This window comes from Charadrius vociferus, unplaced genomic scaffold (assembly GCF_000708025.1).
Source record: "Charadrius vociferus isolate BGI_N301 unplaced genomic scaffold, ASM70802v2 scaffold722, whole genome shotgun sequence".
NCBI lineage: Eukaryota > Metazoa > Chordata > Aves > Charadriiformes > Charadriidae > Charadrius > Charadrius vociferus.
The window spans coordinates 159,637-181,321 of NW_009647220.1; the positions used below are offsets into that span (position 1 = coordinate 159,637).

Sequence of the window (21,685 nt, forward strand, 5' to 3'; positions counted from 1 at the left end):
TAAGTTCAGAAGGAATTAGTACAAAATACCCAACTGCTATAAATGCCCATGTGCAACTTGGCACTGCACATTAACAGACTCCAAACCCGTGTAATTATGTCCATAATTGATTACACATGTAGAGTGACAACAGCAAAAGCAAATCCTTCAGGGTCCTACAACACTTTGGGTTTGACTCCCTGTTGACCATTTTAGGCGATTCGGATCATCAATCCCAGATAAAGAAAAAAAGAGTGAAAAAACCTGTTAGACCTGGATCTGGTCAGAATCTGTTCTGTACTTGTTTCATACAGCACTCCCCTGTACAAACACTGGCTTATACCAGATGGAAGTCAGTTTAAGGGCCACTTGACACTAACGTATAAATGTATCTTTTATGGAAAAATGTGTAAACCATTTTGCACAGAAACATTGCAGTTCGAACATTTTTTTTTTTTGTTTCATATTTTCCTGCAGGGGAGTGATTCAGCAGATAGATATTAATCTTTTTCTCTTTTCTGCTTAGGAAAAAAAAAAAAAAAAGGAACACTTTGAGATTTCATCAATGTTATGATTAAAACATTTATACAAGTGTATTACCTAAATGGAAGTGGGAAGAGGAAATAAGCAGAGACCACATTTTTCCATTTCGCCCACACGTGGGTATATACACAAACACTCACCACACCCCCACATCCATCTGCCTTGCACCAAATAGGAGGTAAACACTCCTCCACCTTCCCAGCTATTTGAACAAGTACTCACTAGCCAAAGACTGGCGTCAAAGATGGAATCTGGCAAAAGAGCGTAGCATTTCCCTCCTGTGTCTGCTCAAGCACTTCTTCCTCCTCTCCTCTATCCCTGGTTAATACTAGTACTGCTTTAACTTCTGGTTGTCAGTAATGTTTCCTCCTAAAATTCTGACAAATAAATTTTACTCCACTCCTGTATTTATAGCAAAATAGGTGGTACTGAATTAAAATACAATCATCCTGGCAATTTTGCACATACATTACCAGTTAAAAACATTTTCGACAACTTTTTAAAAATATATCCAACAACTATCAAAGCCATCAACTCAGCCATAGTTAAAATTATAGGTAATGCCTGAAACAGTGTGAAATGAAATAGTCTGTCTTTAAACTGAGGACTGCAAAAGCACATGCAATACATACTTAATGGATTAAGTCATTAAAATCTATGCTACTGCTTCTTACTTTTCTTTTTAAAACACAGATAGATACAGCCCTAGGCTCAGGAAACCCCAAGTAACAAATCATAGAGACTGCGATAGTATTTGTGGAGATATCACCTTATAGTTGCAGTATTTTATTTCTCTCTAGGCATTCACTGGAAATGGAACACCAAGTTAGAAATATCTTTGATCTAATCCAGTATGACAATTTTTAAAAATACCTGGATTTTTTCTAAAACTTAAAAGCTTAAGTGTCTGTGGAAGCTGCCATCGCAGCTTCCTTAACAGTGAAGAAAAACACGAAATGCACCCTTTCAGGAATATGACTGAAACTTATTGGAACATATTTTCTGAACAGTATCTTATCAGCACTAAAATTGGCTAAACAAGAGCCATAAGAGGTTAAAAAATACTGATGAAACTTCATTAAATAGTATATATTACCACATACCTGTTACAGATTAATTCATTTTTGTTGCTGGTTACTAAAAACTGTCTCAGTTAAGTACTAGAGCTTGTCTTTGCTTGTTTTTAAATGGAGAACACCAAGCTCTCAACATCTAGCATCAAACACATTCCTTCACACGCATAGCATGAATTCATCCATGTTGCAGAATTTATTCTACACTTTTACTGATATTGCCTTTTGGGACGATCCAAAGTTTTTCCTTGCAGTGTTACAAAAATAAGTAGACCCGAAGGACCTGCACTTTCCATGGGTAACTATTCGGTAGCCAGCAAGTATGTGCAGATGTGATTAGCATACTCTTATTAAATGTTACTGACTTGATTTACTAAATCTTTCCAGCTTCTGCCACATCTATTTTTCTCCCTCTCCACTCCTTTCTAGCTATTTCCTACTATGCTTTCCTCCTCTTCACACCCATTTTCTCCAAAATATCATTCTCTCGAGACCTACTTTTTTTACCACATCTCCTATCCCCCCACATCTCATTTCATCTGGTGCAATGCAGGCACCAGGGAAAGGAGAAAGAGTTTAACATCATTAGACACTATCTGATATATAAATAACATGGGCAGCCTTCTTATTTGGGGCTAATATCCCTGGGAGAAATAGACACTGGAATGGAAGGAAAAGGGACCATTATGCAGAGTACGCTTCTCTCTTATAGCTCAGTAACTGTTTTTGCAACCTGGTACTGGCTGCAAGCAAAGGCTTTCTCTCCTAGTCCATCCTAAGCACCAGAAAGGCAAGCAGTTTCTTTGGTATTCTACCTGTTTTTCAGAGTTACGGCTGCCACGAGAGGAACATCCTTGATTCAGCATGCTCCAGCCAGGGATCATTCTTGGATGAGCAGATCTGCACTCCGCTACTGCTCAAAAATTGAGGCAGAAAGACACTCTGAAGGACAGCTGATTCTTCAATGCTCAGAGCCCTCAATAGCAGGGGAAAGATTATTCAGTTGTCACTGCAGAAGCTTATTTTGCCACTCGGAGCTTTTCAAGCTACAGGGTCTGTCAGCAGACTGAGCAACACAGAGCTAAAGCCGTTAACTTTGTTCACTTATAAAGACTGCACCTTCACAACCAGAAGCTAAACTTGCACTGCCCTCAGCAAGGGACATATCTTCTGAAGAAGCAGTGGGTTCCTGACCAGAAACATTTCTTACTGCTCTAATACAAGCTACCTCATCCAGATCAGATGCAAAAGTGAAGATTTTTAACACCTAGTGTTTTTACTTGAACCACAGCTAAATGGTTTTCAGGATTCACAGTGCCAGAAAGTTGAGCCTGTGGAGATTCAGAATTCAGCTCTCCTGACTAACTTCAGTACAAATTCCCTTTTATACTGCTGAAAAAAACTAATACCCATAGGCTAATCAAACAAGAACACATTGCAACTTTTCGTGCACTTCCAACAGGCACAATAACCCCAAACACCACTGCATGACTTACGTGGTAATACCTAGAACTTAAGCAATCTAAAACTACCTTCCCCCACCACAATACACAAAACCATAACCTCTCTAGAGCAAACTAAACAGCTACAATAAATGTGACACTTCTTCAAATACTAACAAAGCATTTGATGAATTTGGGGGGGTGGAGGTGTTTGGCATCTCATTCTTCACCCCTTACAGCAACCTGTTACAATTTCCTAGTCAAAGTCCAAGCGTTATCCTTGTATTTCCCCTTCCCTCTCACCTTGCTCAGTGTTGGTCCAAGACTGAGATATCTATATACAAACAGATATCCATCACGAAAGACTTCCTGCACAAACATTGCCTACAGTCTTTGGTGCTCCCTCCTCTTAAAACACAAAGGTAAAGGGGAGGGAGCACACAAAACAAAGTGAAAGTTGCAGAAGAAAACAAGCGAAATATTTGCAGAATAAGGGTTAAGTTGCAATACTTTTATGGCAACACCATGCTGAGCTAGAGGGAGGTGGCTGCAGAAGTTTCATGGTTTCTTAGCTAACCCAACATTTGAAGAACTGGATTTAGATTTCTGTGGGACATTCTTAGCTTTCAGAAGCTAATTCTGAGAAATAGCTAGATGCTTCCTGTTCAGGCAGATAACGATCGGGCGTATGGTAGAGAAAAAATACTCACTTTTTGTTGAATAAAGATAAAAACTGAAATAGTAGCGATATAAGTACATTTTAGGGAGCAGTATGAGTATAAAAGCCTGTATAGTCCTAGCTACCTGGATACAATTCTAATTAGGTAAACTAAATAATATCGAGGGGAGAGGGATTTGTGCACTTAGGGAAACTTCTTTTGTAAAGAGGTTTGCTTCAGTGGCCTCAGTGGAAATCTATCTGCAACTTTAAGATACATTGTGTCAATGCAAGCTATAATTCTGGGGGGAAAAAAAAAAAAAATCCCAAGTTTAAATAACACAGCTTTCAGACAATGTCCAATTAAAATAAGTTGCTCATAGATAAAGTAAAGTTTTCATCCCAGGACTCCCAGTGAAGAGCTAGGCTTTGAAAAAAGGCCAAGTAGTCTGAGAAATAAAGCTCCTCACTTCAGAGCAATAACATCCACAGCCACTCCCTATGCTATCGTGATCAGTGTACCAACTTTCTCAGTCCATATTTATGCTTCTGGTAGAAAGAGTTGGGGTGAAATAGGTACTCATACAAAATAAAATTTATCAACTCAATTGGACATGTAACATCTTGTGCTGCTGTCTTGAGATTTATTACCAGAGTGACTATGCATTTCCACAGCAATTCAAGATTTGCTCTTGATACAGAGACAATTATCTGATTGACTCCGAAACTTCTGCTTAAGTTAGTCTTTCCAACTTCTGTTTAATCAGTCTGCTTGCAGTTTGAGATGCCCTTGAACGTTAAATCATCTCAAGATAGCTAAACAACTTTCTCCTTTTGCACTGACTTCTAAAGATAAGTTCCATTCATTGCATTTGTAAGTACCATGTCCTTAAACTGTCAAATTTTAGTCTAGATATGGGCCAAAGAACTGCACCTGTGCACAAACAAACCACAAATCAACAGTCATCTTGTCCTCCAGAACATGATGTAGAGATTCTGTGCCAGCCTTACCCATCCTGTACTAAGTCCCCATTCCAACTGAGCTGCTGTTCACAAGGCTCCCCCTTCCACCCCACCCCACCCCACCCCCTTTAGAAACACTGTTACTGGGAGATGAAAATACTTCTAAATACTGTCTCAGCAGGAGGCAACTGGGTGAAAGCGCCTTGAATGCAGCGGTACCAAACTAGTGCCCCACTGTGCAACTCCATCATGAATACTGTACTCCAGCCCATACTGTCTGAAACAAAAGCTGCTTATTCCAGTGCATGGAACAAGGAAGTTGCCTTTAGGCTGTTTTCTTGGGTTTTAACCAATATTATGTGACCTCTCAGGTTATCAGGAATTAATCTTGAATGTCAGGAGTTAAATCAAAAGTAGCATATAAAGGGGCAAACCCACAAGAAACAAAACAGCACAAAAATGAGACTCCTTATGAAACAGTGTAAGGAACTATCACTTGGGGAATACCTCCTCCTCGGCTTCATCGGGTAAGAATAATTTACACTTCTCAAGGCTGAGTTTACCATCAAAGACGATCTTACAGCACAAATATGCTACAAAAGAAGGAGAGGTTGAGTAAATGGCCAGGGGCAACCAGCATGTATTGCTGACAGAAAGAGTCTGCTGCAGTTAGAGAGGATTGTTTCTCACAGGGAGCTGGAGATAGCTGGGATGAAGGAAACTTACAGAAGTGAGCAAGAAAGAAAAATATCAGTGTGGGATCCATGCATCCAGATCTTTTATCATATTTATTTTTTGCTAAACAATGCTTATCTTTGAGAAGTAAACCAAAGCAAAATATTTAAGGGCTACTTACACATACCTGCCAAACTGTACCAGCACTAAGAAACCGCTATGATAGATACAAAATCAATTTAGGCCTGTCGAGAACTTGGGATCACAATCCAGAGATCCAGTCCAAAGATGGCTGTATCACATGGTATCCCCCAGAGCAAAGGGCAGAAAGTTAAGTCTTGTCAGCAACGGGGGCACATTCAAGAAAAATGAGAGAGGCCTGAGCTGCAGCTCGTCTTGTGTAGCAGATGACTTCTTTACCAAAGGTAAAGAACCAAAACAATAAAACCCAAACCAAACCCAAAACATCCCATCACAAGCAACCAGGCATAAAATCCCAAGAGCATTTATCTACAGAAGCTTCTTCCAGTAGTAAATCACTCGGGAATCTAATTTAATGATTTAATGAGGAAAAGATACCAGTGTGGTTAGGAAGAGGGTGAAGACTTCCTTTCATATACCATGCAGAGATAGTTCTCTTCAAATAGCTTTTTGGTCAGAAGGAAGACTTAGCTATGATGCTGCAAGTCTGCTAAAATGAGAAACTTTGCCAAATCAAGACTAGGTATTACTGCCAACAGCGTTCACAAAAACTGGGAAAGTAAAGCAGAGTGTGGATGTGGCAGAGTAGGTACGACAGAAGATGGTTGTCTCTGATCAAACTGAAGGTGAGATCTAAGTTTGAACAAGATCTTGCAAATGCAAGATGTTGATGCGACTGTACCAAAGGATCCCCACTGAGGTTAGGAAATCCCTCTTGCTTTGGCAGCTTTTTAAAGTGGCTAAGCTTATTTTATCCCCAACACGAAAGGAGACCAAAATGATTGCAGAAGACAGTTTTACCAAATGGCAAGGCTTCAACCATTCACTGTCACTGAAACTACAGTCAGGAGCCAGAGAAATTGCTTTCTAATGATTTTCAATTAAGAAGTTTCATTCTAGTAATAGTCTGCAAGAAACTGAGAGTGTGATGGAGACCTGCTGCCTGGTGAAATCTATGAGAACTCATCTAACACAAGGTAGGCGAAGTGGGCACATTAGAAACCTTCATGGAAGGAAAGGGTATGGGAACAGTGTCCCTGAAGAACCGAGGCAGAGAGGGAATGAACAGACGAAGCTCAGATGCAGTTAGCTAGCCTATTACTCTGGGCAACATGAGTTACTTTAATGGGGACTTGTTTTGAAGTTGGATGTAGGATTTGATTCAGCATTCTGTTCACTTCATCCTTTTTCAGGTTCCTATTCCAGGCTTCCTACAGATGCCCTGAGCACAATCGGTTTTGCCAAGCCTTTTTTCCAGTCTTTTAACATTGGCCAAATAACTGACTCATTTCTTTGCAAGCTTGCAGAGGAGTTTGGTTTGATTTGATGCAAAATGAACGCACAGGGAGCACTAAGGAAGATGGCATGAAAGATGAAACTATAAGCCTAAGCTTGAAACAGAAGGAGGGGAGAAAAACAGGTGTGTCTGACTAAGACGCTATTCTTAGGGAAGATACAATGCATTACTGAGCAACACACAATGAAAACATTGGTGCCAAAACTCAGTGTGCATAAAGTCTGGCTTATTAACCCCTGTGCCAGGTGCTAGGCCTACAGGGTGCTTTTCCCAGCAGGCTCAAAATCAGTCTTCTCCAAGTTAAAACTGAACAACGTGCATACACAGGACAGGGATATAAATCACTGCATGTTTTTTACTTGTCTGTCTTTTCTGTTCACAGCAGACAGACCGCTTTTTACAAGCTATTCCTATTTTAAATGCAATTATCCTTGCAATATAGATGGAATGCAAAACCTGTCTGAATGCAAAAAGTTCCGATAACATCAAATCTTGAGTCGAAGTTTTCAAAGTTATCTCATTTTTTTTTGCTCTGTGCTAACCTATAATCTAGTATTTTAATTTATTACAGCAAGCATAGAGATACAATATTTCTGGTGCTAACAGGTACCTACAGGTTTTTACTATCCAAGTAAGATACCAAGTATATAGGTCTTTAGTTTCAAGAGGAAAAAAAAACAAAACAACAAATCTTCCTTTACATTTTAAAGCAAATAGCTTCAATTTCTAGATCCTAGCAATTAAGTCAAATAAAAGACGCTTCAATTTCTAGATCCTAGCAATTAAGTCAAATAAAAGACACCCACATAATTTCAATAGTATTCAACAATCATGATCATTCACAAATAATAATACAAAAGGATTAACATGGGAGATGTGTTTAAAAAAACCCCAAAGCCCCCAAAGACAATTATCCAGTATTTGTTCAAAGTTTTATGCACATAATCTGGCAGTATATTTCTACAACCACACTGAAGTTTTATTTTTATCCTCATTTTTTAAAATCTACAGGCCATCAAAACTCTTGGACACCATCATGACAACAAGGTGTTTCAATTAATACAGCCACATATTGAAATAGACTTCCTTGGAAGGGGGGCGCTAATTAAATATACAAGTGTCAACCAAACAACTCCTCCCCCATCTCTTCACCTCAAATAAATAAACATTATTTATGGGCTAAAAAATATAACTGAATATTGCCTAGCCACATGAAGGCTATCCAATATCTAATGTTATACATGAAGACTATCTAATTAAACTTTGCACAAGAAAGGAAGGGATGAGGAACACAGTCAACAGGAAGAAAATTTGGTATGGCTTTAAATTACAGATAGCTATTAGTGCAGGGTTAGATAGCTATTAGTGCAGGGTTAAAATGGAAGTTATCTGAGGCTTTTATGAGGAAACCTTAACAAGGTTTCTTAAGTGTTAATATAGTTCAGCTCTAAATCGAGCAATAGTGAAGTTTTTCGTGTTTCAGCTGTGTGTTAGAACCTGGGGTTATTTCTGCAGCTGAACAAATCTGTAGCCACGTGAGACAAAGCTACGCAAACTTCAGGGAGCAAGGAGGTTCCTCCAGGGAGGATACAATAGGCAAGTCTAGTATTTTGTGCCTATGTCAGTATATAATCAATGTAATTCCTGTCAATAGGCAATTTACAGCCTGTTATAGAATCACTGGATTTTGTTAAAAATACTGAAAACTGGTAATCTTTTCTCCTGTGTAAGCAGTGATAATAATCCCCAGTTTAATAGTGAGAGTACCGTATCACATTAACAGTAGTTTTGCCCAGTTTGGTTCTGAAGAGTTAGGCTTGTTCTGCCACTGAAAGCCCCTGCAAAAGCTGGACAGACTTCATTTGTCATTGAAGGGTTGAGCCTGCAACTCAAAAGCACCAGATTTTAAATAATCAAAGGGTAGCAGGGTTTTAAAGCAAGATTCTAATCTGAAGAAAAAAAAAAATTACAGATGTCATTTCAGGCATTTCTTTCAATTGATCTGCCTTTGGGGTAGTTTCTGAGCAAGAGGGAGTGCCTCTTATTCTTTTCTATTTCTGCAGAAAAAAATCCTGATCTGTGAATAATCCGTTCTAGTTCCTGCAAAACAGTGAGGCATTAAGGGAAGGAAATACCATGAAATTCCTACACAGATCACTCAATCTCAGTGAGATATAGTTTGGCATTTATTTTTAATAACCTAAAGATTTCAAGTAGCTTTATTTCAAAATCCAGCCGATGAAACCTATTCTCTAAGATTAGTAAAAGGTGTGTACTTTCCACAGAGCAACTACAAAAAATAAGTCAGTTTGCTGCTAACAAACGAGTACAATCTCAAGGTTTTAGAGGTATCAGCTTTAAAGACTGCAGAATTACCATACAAAACTAGGAACGTTGTTTCCCCTGAAGCTAAATTCCCAGCAGTCACAAGACTGCAGCAGTTGCAGACACGATTTATGACATCCTCCGAATGACCTCTCAAAGCTAAAGACTGATTAAGTGTAAGACATGGAAGGTAGCTCCTGTCTGCCCACATCACATGATGTGGAGTCACAGCACAGTGAGCGTTTGCTACCGAGCGAACTAAACTGTCCCTTAGCTTTCTCCAGCATGCAGCACTGCGCTGCCATTATATAAGAGAAGCACAATGACATACAGAGCAATATACTGGGTTCTCTTCTAACCTGATCTGAATCACTCCTCGCGTCACCCGCAGATGTTCTTTGTGGCACCGGTTCACAGGTGTATCTTTAATTTTCTAGGACAAGAATTGTCATTTGATTTTAGCAGCACTGTCAGCACCAAAGCAAGACAACGGCAGCATCTGACGTTAGGATTGGCTTCTAAAGAAAAGAAACAACTTGAGCTATTCAGCACATGAATGATCCTGTTTTCTCCATTTCTTTCAGAAACAAGCAGGCTTGTTCTACAGCTGTCAAAAGCTTTACTGTATTTATCCAGTGCTGCATATAAAATATTCCTGTGGCACATGTATGCATTTCTATAAAGGCTATTCCAATGTACTGAGAAAAAAATAAATTGTTGTCTTCTCTCAAGAACTGAACTAACCATGAGGTGACACTGCAGCTATTTTGACCAGGAGTGATTTGTAATGGCTCTGTCACAGGAAGTTTGGTCTAGCAAATTTAGGCCTGGCTCAAGGAAAAGTAGGTAAAGAATCACCCACCAAATACCTTTCTCCCCAAAGGTTCATTAAATGTGTCAGTCACATTCACAAAAAATTGGAGAAAAGTTTAAGATATGAATGGATCTGATCTCTGCAGTGTGTCCTCCTCAGTAGCCTGCAAACATGTCAACTTTACCTTACTACAGCAAGAAAATGTAGCATCATCTATTGAGCATCCCCAACTTGCACCATGAAAAGGAGTGGTCATAGCTACTCTACAAATCTTTGCCTCTCTTCCTCTTACATGAAGAGTAAAATAATAAGCAATGTCAACCACCACCACTAAACTCCGAGGTTATATTTTACCAAGATAAATGGGGTAGTCTGCAGTTCTGGAAACTGCTGTTGCAGACATTCGAAGCACTTCCCTCTCAGTTATACTATGTTCCCATTTCAGGACCTTTCTTCACAGCCACACCATTAGAAATATACAGCTTACTTTTTTGACTCTAGCAAAGGGTTGACAGTTTGCGGGTGTGGAGGAAAGATAAGAGACTGCAGCCTCTAAAAGTGCTGCAACTCCACGCTATCACAGACTGACCCCATTCATCCATTGACTGAAGCTGAAATGGGGTCACCGAAGCAGTTCCTATCCCCTTTAGGAGGTAGGTACACGCTGAACTTGAGTGTGGTTTTATTTAGTGACATTTCTCAGCATCACTCTTTGAAATGAACAACCCCCCTCTCAACAAAACTGAATGGTAACAGGCTGCTTTTGCAGTGATGCTTTTCTGTGAGGTACTGAAAACTGTTGAAGGAGAGATTTGGAATGGCTGGAAGGAAATAAAGCTTTACTGAATAAAAGGCAGGAAGAGCTAGAGTTTACCGCTGTTCCTCTTGGCAGTCTGGTTTGGACCAGTAGCTATCCACGTCTACACTGGTGAACACCAGTGAAAGTTTCCTCCTTGTTCAAATGTTACCAATAATTCCCAAAGGGAGGAAGTACAAACTAATCAATATACTTTAATCAAGTTCTTCAAACACGATTTTCCTCCTTAAAATTGTATCAATGATTTGCAAGACAAGCTATGAAAAATCTGAGCTGATATTATACCAATTCACAGAATAACAGCTGTGCAAATGTCTGAGATTAAAATTGTATTTAGTATAGTAATGTTCTCTCAAAGTTCAACAGATGTTCAACAGCGTTAATTATTTTTAAGAACTACTGAAGAAAACAGTTTTAAGGCATCAGGGAAGCTGAATGAACCTCCTACATACTCTGGAGGATGTTCCTGAGTACACAAGATCAAAACAAGAGTAAATGTCACCATTTTAACTGCAAGCACAGGATAAGTATCTGTTTACACATCCTGTTAAACTACCTTATAACGTATGCTCTTCTCCCTCCCCAGCACCCCCGAGGACAGAGCACAGAACCATCTAGGGCAGAGCAAGAAGCTAGAAACTTTTAGCCAAGAATCTAGCTAAACTCAAAAAATGGAAGAATTGAGAAATTCTATGAAGAATTTTATACCTCAGATAAAGTGGAACGAAAGAACTGATTTGCCTTAGTGTTATTTTGTACTGCTTTGCTGAAAGTCTAGTCCTATTAAAGGATGAGGACAAGGAGGAAGGCTTAAGCTTTTCCAGGCAGACTGGCAAGATGCCCTTTTGCAAGGTCTTTTAGGGTATGATCTCAGGAGCCCTGGCAGAGAAGTGAACTTGAAGTTAGTAATTCTTTTCATTCCAGACTGAAGTTTTGAGTACATCAGTCAAAACAGTTGACAACAGCAGCCCTGCCGAGTAAAATACACTCCCTTTTTTTTGTGTGTGCAAAAGTGACCAAGGAACTGAAGTCACTGCAGGGGGTGAAAGTACTAGAATCACATATCTCGGTGGTCCAAATATTAGGTTAAGATGCGCTATTTTACTTCCTTTCTACTGAACAATATAAACTGAATGTTCTGGCAAAAGTAGCTTGCCCCAAGATGTTGCAACAGCCACCAAACAACAAAGCTTATAACTTGTGTTAGAAAAAATGAGGTCGGTCCCATTCACAAAAAACGATTCAAAAATATTTTTATTTACTTCTTTAGGTGACTTATGGCAACCTTCCAAGTCTTTACTTTTGATCAAAATATATATGTTACGGCTATCATTTACATGTTGACAACTCCTCTAGCAGGATTATTGCTCATACAGATTCCAGCTCAGGGTGCCACCACTCACTCACACGCAGACCTCACCATGTGGCAGTACCAGCATTTCTCTTTCCTCACAAAACAAAACTTAACCCAATACCTCAAACTGATTTAGAATAAACAGTGTATTTAAATCCTCATGACAAACCCCTGCTTTGCATCCTTGCTAATCTAAGTCAGTTGCACTATTGTGGCCCAAATCACTTTGAATTTTTTTAGACAGCACAGGAATATTGGGCTAGCTGTGCATGGTGTTAGATTCAAACACCCCAGAAGACAAAGTACATTGCCAGACAGGAAAAGCACATCGAGTTTCATACATGTTTTCCTTGCTGTACACCTAGCTTAATTTTTCAATATTCTGTCTGTAATAGTCTTTGCACTTACTAATCCCCCCATTCAAACCAGAGCTGAATAAACTTTAAATAAAAAATCCTATATGTAATCCCTGCTCTCTGTGATGTTTGATCCCCTGCTCTTTTTTGCTGTGATAGGGGTCAAAAATCAACTTATTGTTACTTAAAAAGAATAATAGCAAAGTAGTTACCTTGAGTAAAGAAAAACCTCCAGCAGCTCATGCACTGGATATCTCAACATTCTCCCTCTCTGAAATTACACTAGCAAAAGCTTTTCCCCTTAAAATGAACCTCAGTAAATACGCTGACCAATAATCAGACTCATTGCCATATCTGAATTAAATGCAGAGCGGTCTGAGTGCAAGCAGCACTGATGTCAAAGCAGCACCACCCCTGAGCAAGTGGCTTTAAAGAGACCCGCTTAGAAAAGTTTCCAGTAGAACAGTGTTCCAACACAAAGTGCTGACTTGATGAAACCCAAAATATTCCACAGGAATGTGCTAATTCAATCAAAACTTTTGAAAGAGGACAGGCTGGCTCAGCGAGCCAGCCAACCAGTCTAGTGAGCTGACTGGCTCTCCCCAGCTCTCCAGGGTCACTGGCTTCCCCACCTGGCCTGGTGCCAGGCTGCTAGTCCCTGCTCTCAGAGTGGCCCTTTAACAATAATAATAAAGTCTTACAAAGTGTTCTGAGAAACAAACAAAGGAATTTTAAAATTAAAACCAGAATTACTTCAGAAGCAACTGCAAGGTTTCTTCAAGAGGAATTGGTTGCGTTTGTTGCAAAGCATCTAAAATTAGTGCCCTTAAAGACACAAGTATCTCCTGTCTCCTCAAGTTTTATAAATCATCATCCAGTGAAAAAAAAGCATCAATACTGTAACAACTCAAAATAAACAATAATTATATTCAAAACCCACATTTCACCAGATAGGTCTAATCCTCAGCAGGGAGTTAAAGGCAAGTTGCTTCCAAAGAACTTGCAGAGTGTTGCTCAAGTAAATGCCCCTGCCTGACCAAAACACAGGGCTACCTTGTAAGCAACATCTTGCACAGAGGAGTCCCTAAGTGGGATCCCTGCATAACTCCCTGTGGCCACCTTGAACGAGATGGTGCAAGGGGCCTCATTTAACACTTTGGAGAAGCTCAGAGAAACAGGTATGGCTATATAATATTTTAGCAGTGGTTTTCAAAAAAACCTGTCAACTAGCAAGTAACCCATTTTCTTCCTAAAACTGGCTTTTAGCACCCTGTGCCTGTGACTAACCAGTACATGGGACCTATTCTGGCTTCTCAGCCACTCAGCAAGCAACAGCATGAAGAGTGTTTTTAATTGCTAAAAAAGTAAGGCTATTTAAGACAGTAGCACCAAACACCAAAACGTTTTTGCACAATTCCATTCATTTAACCAGCTTCTGTATCAAAATGTGTACATACTGGTTCATGTGTGAGCACCACAAGTAGTTTAAGAGATACTTGGAACAAAGTTCCACAGAAAAAAGAAAGAGCTCTTTTTACATGCCAAACTGAGTCAGCAATGAGATCTCTGTTGCAGGCAAGTCACATGATTTTGAAAGAATAAGCCTAATAAACTGTACCGATTTATTTATATGAAAATCAACACAACTTCCAGCATAGAACTGGGACAAATTTGTGACCACTCTCTCTTAGAAAACACATGTAAATCAGACAGCTGCCAGAGTTTGCAGTTCAGTGATCCTTCCTACTGCCAAATGCAGCGCACAAAGGTAGCTCAGAAAGCAATTAGAGATTGGCTGGGAGGACTTATTAATTTTTAGAAACTTCAAATCACAACTAAACAGTCTTATAACATTTTTCTGGGGAAGACTATGCCTCAGACTCACATTTAAAAAGACAGAAGGTTTGTCTTCTCAGAATGCCAAAATACATACAATTTGCCCCCTGTTGTTTCTTAGAAAGAACAACTAACACATTTACAGTATCATGAGGAAACACATCTAGAACAGAACTAGACATAAGCACAATTCAATCCAACTGCTCAATTTTTAAACATCTGACCACCTGCAAAGTCTAAGGCTCCCTTCAACTACTTGCAACACAAAATTCAGAGAGAAAAGAAGGTGAGAGGAAAAAACAGGGAAATAAATAAAGGTATTTTTCCTGCTAGTCATAATAGGACTGGGAAACCTCCAGTGACCAACACAAGCAAATGATGCCTACTTGACTCTATTTGAGTATGTATGGCATAAGACCAAGATAACAATCAGAAAGTAAAGCATAAAGAGATGCCTTCCATTTTGGGAGAAAGTATCAGAAGTTGATAGCAGCATCTTTTCTTCTCTCAAGCTAAACTTGAGATTCCTTTCTTACAGTTTATGACAAAAAGGCAGATCCATCACCAATGATCTTATCATGGCAAACATCAAAAAAATACAGGAAAAAATGCATGCATATAGACATTCATATGCAATTCTATGTAATCATGGCACAAAAAAAATATGTAATCATGGCACAGTTAAGTTACCAATCTGCTAGTTAATTCTCTTTCATTAGCGTTGTTAAAGAGATCACAATCATACCGCAAAGTAACAACTGAGCACTGCACAACTCAAGCTTTATCCTTAATTTCTTTGTGCTGCAATAACTTAAATAATCAATTATAGGCTATAATTTAAGATTTAGTCCATGACTCCAGGAGCTAACCAGCTGGAGTTACAAGGATCAATGCACACTTCTATTAAGTGTTTATGAGAATGAGACCACATTTCTAAGTAAGTGTCTCTCTCAAACCAGTCTACGTAATTTAGTAATCTTCTCATTTCAAGCTCATATAAACCATTTCCTAGAATGAGTATCAGACGCTCTTTATACAGCAGACAAACTCCTAAATTGAGAAATGACATGATGCTGGTCATATCTCATATGTGTTGCAGATTATCAACAGAGTGGCTTCAGGTGCCACTCATAGGTTTTACTTCTGCCCATTTATATGCAAGTTTTTTAACTTGATGGACTCCACAAAGGTAATAAGGTGGCCCAAAGAAGCTTCAACCGGCAGCATGCCAGCTGAGAGAAACAGTGCAGGGGGGAGAAAAAAAAAAAAAAAAAAAAAAAAAAAAAAAAAGAGAGATATTGAATATGGCACTGTTGTGATACAAATAAACATCACAAGCAATTCTGAGAGGTTATGTTATTAAGTGTTGTTTTTTTGAAAAAAAGTTAGTCAGCTGAGCACGCTCATATGTACCTGTAGGAAGCAGCAGGGGCAAAGGATTTCAGTCGGTCAACTCATAATTTGTGCTCATCCCATCAGCTGGATTACCACCAGAGCTTGCTCTCTGCCAGCTTGCCTCCTCCCACTGCACACTAACTGATCCCAAGTGCATTATCCCTCCCTGACTGAGGCGACTAGCTTCCTTCTCCCTAATGTTCAACATCCCTCAGTACACAGATTTCTAACAACCTATCTTGGAAAATGCTTAATTCTAATTACAAAAGGCAGAACAAAGAGAAACAAAGCCCCCTCTGTTAGATGAAGTCAACCTTCTCAAATATAGGTGGCAACAGCAGAAGAAAAAAAAAAATATTTACTTTTCCTGAGTGCTGTGCTTTGAAATAGATTTCACAACTGTAAGTATATGATTTCAAATTATTTTTACAATTAAGGCCAAGCCTTATTGCTATCCAGGCAAAGAATAAGGTGGGTGCAACCATCCTTCAAGACTTGTTCCAATAAAAAAAAAAAAAAATACAGTGTAGGATACCATAACAGCAAGGGAGCGAGGAGGGTCAAAGAGCCCGTAACACTGCAGGTTATTTACACAATAAACAATTTACGTTGGAAGGGACCTCTGAAGGTCTTCTGGTCCAGCCTCTCGCTCAAAGCAGGACCAACTTAGACTAAGTTGCTCAGGGCCTTATCCAGTCAATTTCTCATCATCTCCAAGGATGGAGGTTGCACAACCTCTTTGGGTGTCTGCCACTGTGTTTGACCACCCTCATTATGAGGCATTTCTACCTTACATTGAATGAGATTTTTCCCCAATGCAGCTTGTGACCACTGACACTCAACTTTTTGCTGCGCACCTCCAAAAAGAGTCTGACTCCCTCTCCTCTACAATTTCTTTCTAATTGCTTTTTGCTCTCACATATTCCACATCTGGTGATTGTTGAGCAATATGTTCATTCAGGAGGCACTGTAAGATTTCCTGATGGTAGGGCAGCTCTGCCAAAGTAGGCACTAAGATCTTCTAATTCCTAGTTTTCTGAAACCTTTTTGTGCGCTTGCCATAGAACTGTCAGCCTAAGCCACAGCAAGAGAAAGGTTTGATCCCAACAGTGGCAGAAGTCCTGTTTGCCTTGCATCAAAGGTTGCCTTGAAGGACAGCTTAGTAGCAGGGAAAATCCAGACCTACCAGAGGTGATTCATTTGACATTGGCAAGTCTCACTAAAATCACAAAAACATACATATCTCTACCAGTCCTTATGAAGTATTCCATATGCAATCAGCTGAAGGAGGAGAAAGTTCTTTAGCTCCTTCAAGAAAGAGTCATTTTCTTGAATAAGGTGCAAATGCAGTGTGTCAAGTAAGAGTCCTTAATAATGTCCCCAGAAGGAGGCTTGATGGACCTACCTCACCATTTGATGTCATTAGATGAGAGGATGTTTAAGCTACACATATCTCAAGTGGACACTAAACGCACACTGACCAATATCTGATCTTGTGGTCACAAAATGGGATAAACACACTCAAATAAGAATAATTTTATATTTGCAGAACAAGTCAACAGTGTAAATTATATTGGCAGGCAGTATAAAAAAGACCAAGTTTTTAGGAATTATGTTGCAATATAAACTACAAGCAAAAAACATACACGATTTCTGAGTCCACTGAATCAGTTACCAGAGGATCTTACAAATAAAGCATTATCACTCTAATGTTTAAAATTAATAAATAATTATCAGCTTACTTCTTTCTTACCATTGTAGGTTATCCTTGGCTTTGTCAAACACATCACAAGATGTAAATCCATTTCATCAGAAGATACAAATTTTGAACATACAGGGCACTTGAATCCTATGGAAAATAAAAATATGTAAGTGTAAGTACACTCAACCATGTTGCAAATACGTATACTCAAACCAAAAAACTATTCTGCACACATATTTGGCAGCTTTTCAGTTTTGACTTGACATTTCTTACATGAATATAATTCCCTTGACTTCAAAAGATCTCAAAATGGAACATTTTTTCTGCAAAATGATCTGTTGCCAATTGCAAACATGTCAGCACCTCTGGAACGCAAAGTTTCCCAACAAATCTAAGAACAGTTTAAGACAAGTGCAAGAAGATAATGTGACTCTACTAAAACAGAAATTAGAAGTGTATAGAGAACTTGGCCATTAAAGTCTGAACTTGGGCAGGAGTCCAGAATGAACATCTGCCATTTTACTAGGAATAGTATTGAAACTTTAACAAAGGATCTCAGTTTAAACCTCATCATGCTAGCTGCAGCATCTTTTACCAGTCTGGAGCGCGGGGAAAACATTAACTCAGGGGTGTCAACGCACCTACTGAAGCACTAATATTTCCTGTAGCACTGAATTTGTTTGACTTCTCTCATCCTAGCCAAGCATGACTTTGTTTAGCTTGTGAGGTCACAGCCTGAGGGAATATGGGGTAAAGAATAATTAAGACAGTCTGGATTGTGATGCAACTGCATAATAGTCCATGACAAAACTGCTTAATACTTTAATTTATGTAATTACCAAAGACAACAGTCTTCCAGTTAAAGGAAAAGATTGGTTGGACAAGTTTTACAGTCTACGTTCTGAGAAAAGTCTGACTGATTTTGATCTGCTGAATAATTAACACACAAGTGAGAGACAAAAAGCCACCAAGAGGGATCTTGATGCGTAACAGCTGTTAAGGAGTATACCCACAGGACAACATACAGCGAAAGTATCTAAATTCACGCTCAGTGCAAAGGAGCAACTTCTTTGATGCTGTTGAAAAGTAATGATGCAGCCAAAGGGCCACTGCACCTTCCACCAACATCCATATCTGGGCCTGCTTCCACATGTTTTAGTTTGTTGCCCCTTGCTTTTGTACATCAAACCATGGGAGTCCACAATGAACCAAGTCAGTTAAGGATGACAAGCGACTTGATGATGCACTTTCAAGTTACTGATGCCTGACAATTTTGATCTTTACTGTTAATTATTATCCAGATGTAGATCAAGCAACTAACCTGAAGCATTAGCACTTGATAGAAGTAATGCACTTAATTTATCAAGACAATGATTTTTATTTTTTTAGTGCAGCTAATAGGAAGCAAGTCAAACCAGACAACTGGTAACACCCATGAGGAACTCTGAGCAGCAGCTGAGCATGTACTGGAAACCACTTCCTGAGATAAAGTACAGTTCTGATTCTTCCCATTTTAGTCATAAGCAGTTCATACCTACTTCTTGTGTCAATCTTACACTTCAGTTTAAATATTGCTCTCCTCTCCTAATTTTTAATCCTCTTCCCCCATCCCACATCTTTACGAACAACAGTTACAACCACAGGTTAATAAACATACAACAGCCAAACACATCTTTTGGAAAAAACAAGTTGAAAGGATTAATTTACTTGTAGAAAACTTAGTCAATGACCCTTCAACCACTGTGTAACCTCCTTCCCCTGGGCTGCATCTCAACATGACTAAAATCGAAATTCGTATCTCAGTCCTCCAAATACCCAAAACCACCCATAACTCTTTTGTTATGTGTTTCTTCAAAAACTGACTCGGGGTAAATTTTCTCTCAACCTTTATCAGCATAATGCAGCTGATTAGTCTTAAGTCTAATCAAAACCTACTAACACCCATACACTATTCCCATTTATATAGTTCTATAAGGCATAATTGACAACATATTTTGATGTGAAAAAGCACGTAACTTCCTTATATGCTGCAGACTGAGTTCTGCTGTGCCAGAAGGGAGTGTTTGCATTACAGCAAGTTAACAATTATGTTAAGCACTGGGACAGGAATTAACAGGTTCCTTCTGCTTTTTTGACAGGACCCTTCTTAGCTTATTCCCTAGGGTCATCAGTACATCTAATCAGGAGTGACAGCGGGCAGGGAAAACTATCAATAGGTCTTTAGAACCATTGCTAAAGTTAACAGTGTTATTAGAAAGGTACATATCCCAGGAAAGCTTGGAGGGAATACTTAAATCCAAACAAAATAGAAGGGAGAGTTTGGGTAAATAATAATAATAATAATAATAATAATAATAATAATAATATGCTTTTATTTAAAACCATGCTTAAAGATAGACAACTATGAAAAATCTTTCTGGTTATCCACCTAGAGTATTCAGCTGAATGTGGTTATACTACCATATGCCTGCCCCTAAACCTAATAACAGTCCACATTTTAACAACATAGTATCTTGTGCCTTGACAAGTGTCAAGGGGTATGTGGAGACAGTAGTTCAGCAACTACAAATATCCTCCTGACACAGCAATTCTGGGATATCTGACTGATCACTCAGCACTCAGAACAGTACACTAAAGCTAAGCAGTAGAGGACACTACACTTAACTAAGCCTTATGGACCAAATTAGCAGCCAGTGGTAAGGGTGTCTTTGTGGAAAAGGATGTTTTTCCAGTGACCAGCATCAGCTGCAACTGCATGCCAGAGACTAGCATTACAGCTGAAAAAGTGCCTTGAGCTCACACCACCTGCTGAAACATTTTCAAACACAAGTGAAATCCCACTTCTCATTCCTTCGCAACGTTCTGCTGCAATAACCAACTCCTGGATTTAGCCATCTTCCCCAAGAGATGCAAAGTGTTTTGTATGAAGGAAATTACCATTTCCAACTCCTTTACTAACCCCAAAGAACAAATTATTTTGAGCGTAGACACATATTTACTTTATTTTTAACTGTATTTGAAAATATGAATAAGCGAACAATCAACACTGCCCATGAGGCAGTTAAAAGTCCTTAAAAAAAGCTGGTGTTTTCCCACCTTTCCTCAAATCAGAAGGTAATAGTTTCATGACCCAGTTTACAATTAAGTACTCCATAAGAACAAAGGCTCTATTGTACCACTTCCCAGCAGGCTAACAGCATTTATAGCCTATGTTTGTTTTTACCACCAGTTTCAAGGAACAACTCCGATAACTTTAAGAAAGTTTCACATGACTTTAACAATCAGCAACAGGTCAAAAATAACTTGATCTCTACATGACTTGTTTTACTGAGTTTTGCAGATAAACAACGAATTCACAGACTTTTGGGCAACAGTCATCAGATGAGGTGGCATCAGGTGAAGTGTCCTCTAAAAACTATGAAACTCAATGAACTACTTTCTCACTCTCTTTACAAGGAGAGCACAAGAGACAACGATGAGGGTGGTGAAACACTGGAACAGGTTGCTCAGAGAGGTGGTAGATACCCCATCCCTGGAAACATTCAAAGTCAGGTTAGATGGGGCTCTGAGCAACCTGATCTAGTTGAAGAGGTCCCTGCTCACTGCAGGGTTGTTGGACTAGATGACTTTTAAAGGCCCCTACCAACCCAAACTATTACGTGATGTACAGTTCTAGGTAAAAATTCAGCTTTTATGAAGGTGTTGGTTTCACAGCATCCCTCATCCTCACGCAAGATGAAGAACTATCACCTTTGTATTTGGATTGTCACTGTTTGTCAGCATACCACTGCAAAGCTGTCCTTCCTTCTCCCATAGTAGAGAGGTCATTGCCTGTGATACAACCTCAGTCAGCAGAAGAACCACCTCTCACCCCATTTTCTTTCTGTACAGCAGGAAAGAACTGAGCAGCAAAACTAAGCAGGAGCATGCCTCTAGCTGACCTGTCCAAGTGCATACTTAAGAGTCAGGGAGACAAATTCTTACAAGGCCCCATCATCTAGTTTCACAACCCTGAGCGCAATACTGGAAGTAACACATTACTTAAAACCACAATCCTGGAAAATAGTACAATTACAAGAAAAGAGAACAGAAAGTTGTGGTAAAGCTACTAGAAAATCCCAAGGTGGCACAGAAAGTTTGAAATAACTAAACCTGTGCAAGTAGCAGGACTTAAATATTCAGAGGTGAATTCTCTCATTCTCTCTTGAATGTATCACTTTCTTCAGACTCTGCTGTCTTTTGCCAATGAACCTCT

At 39.2% G+C, this 21,685-nt stretch overlaps 1 protein-coding gene across 1 annotated transcript in view; it reads right to left on the reverse strand.

Annotated features, from left to right (window-relative positions):
* ZNRF2 (zinc and ring finger 2) overlaps window positions 1-18,582 on the reverse strand; it is a 24,278-nt gene extending 5,696 nt beyond the window's left edge. Inside the window, exons 1-2 of the mRNA XM_009879603.1 lie at window positions 18,546-18,582; window positions 17,482-17,577 (exon numbers count right to left, since the gene is read on the reverse strand). Coding sequence (XP_009877905.1) covers window positions 17,482-17,577; window positions 18,546-18,582 — 133 coding nt within the window. The remainder of the gene's footprint in view (window positions 1-17,481; window positions 17,578-18,545) is intronic.
* Window positions 18,583-21,685: the final 3,103 nt, after the last annotated feature.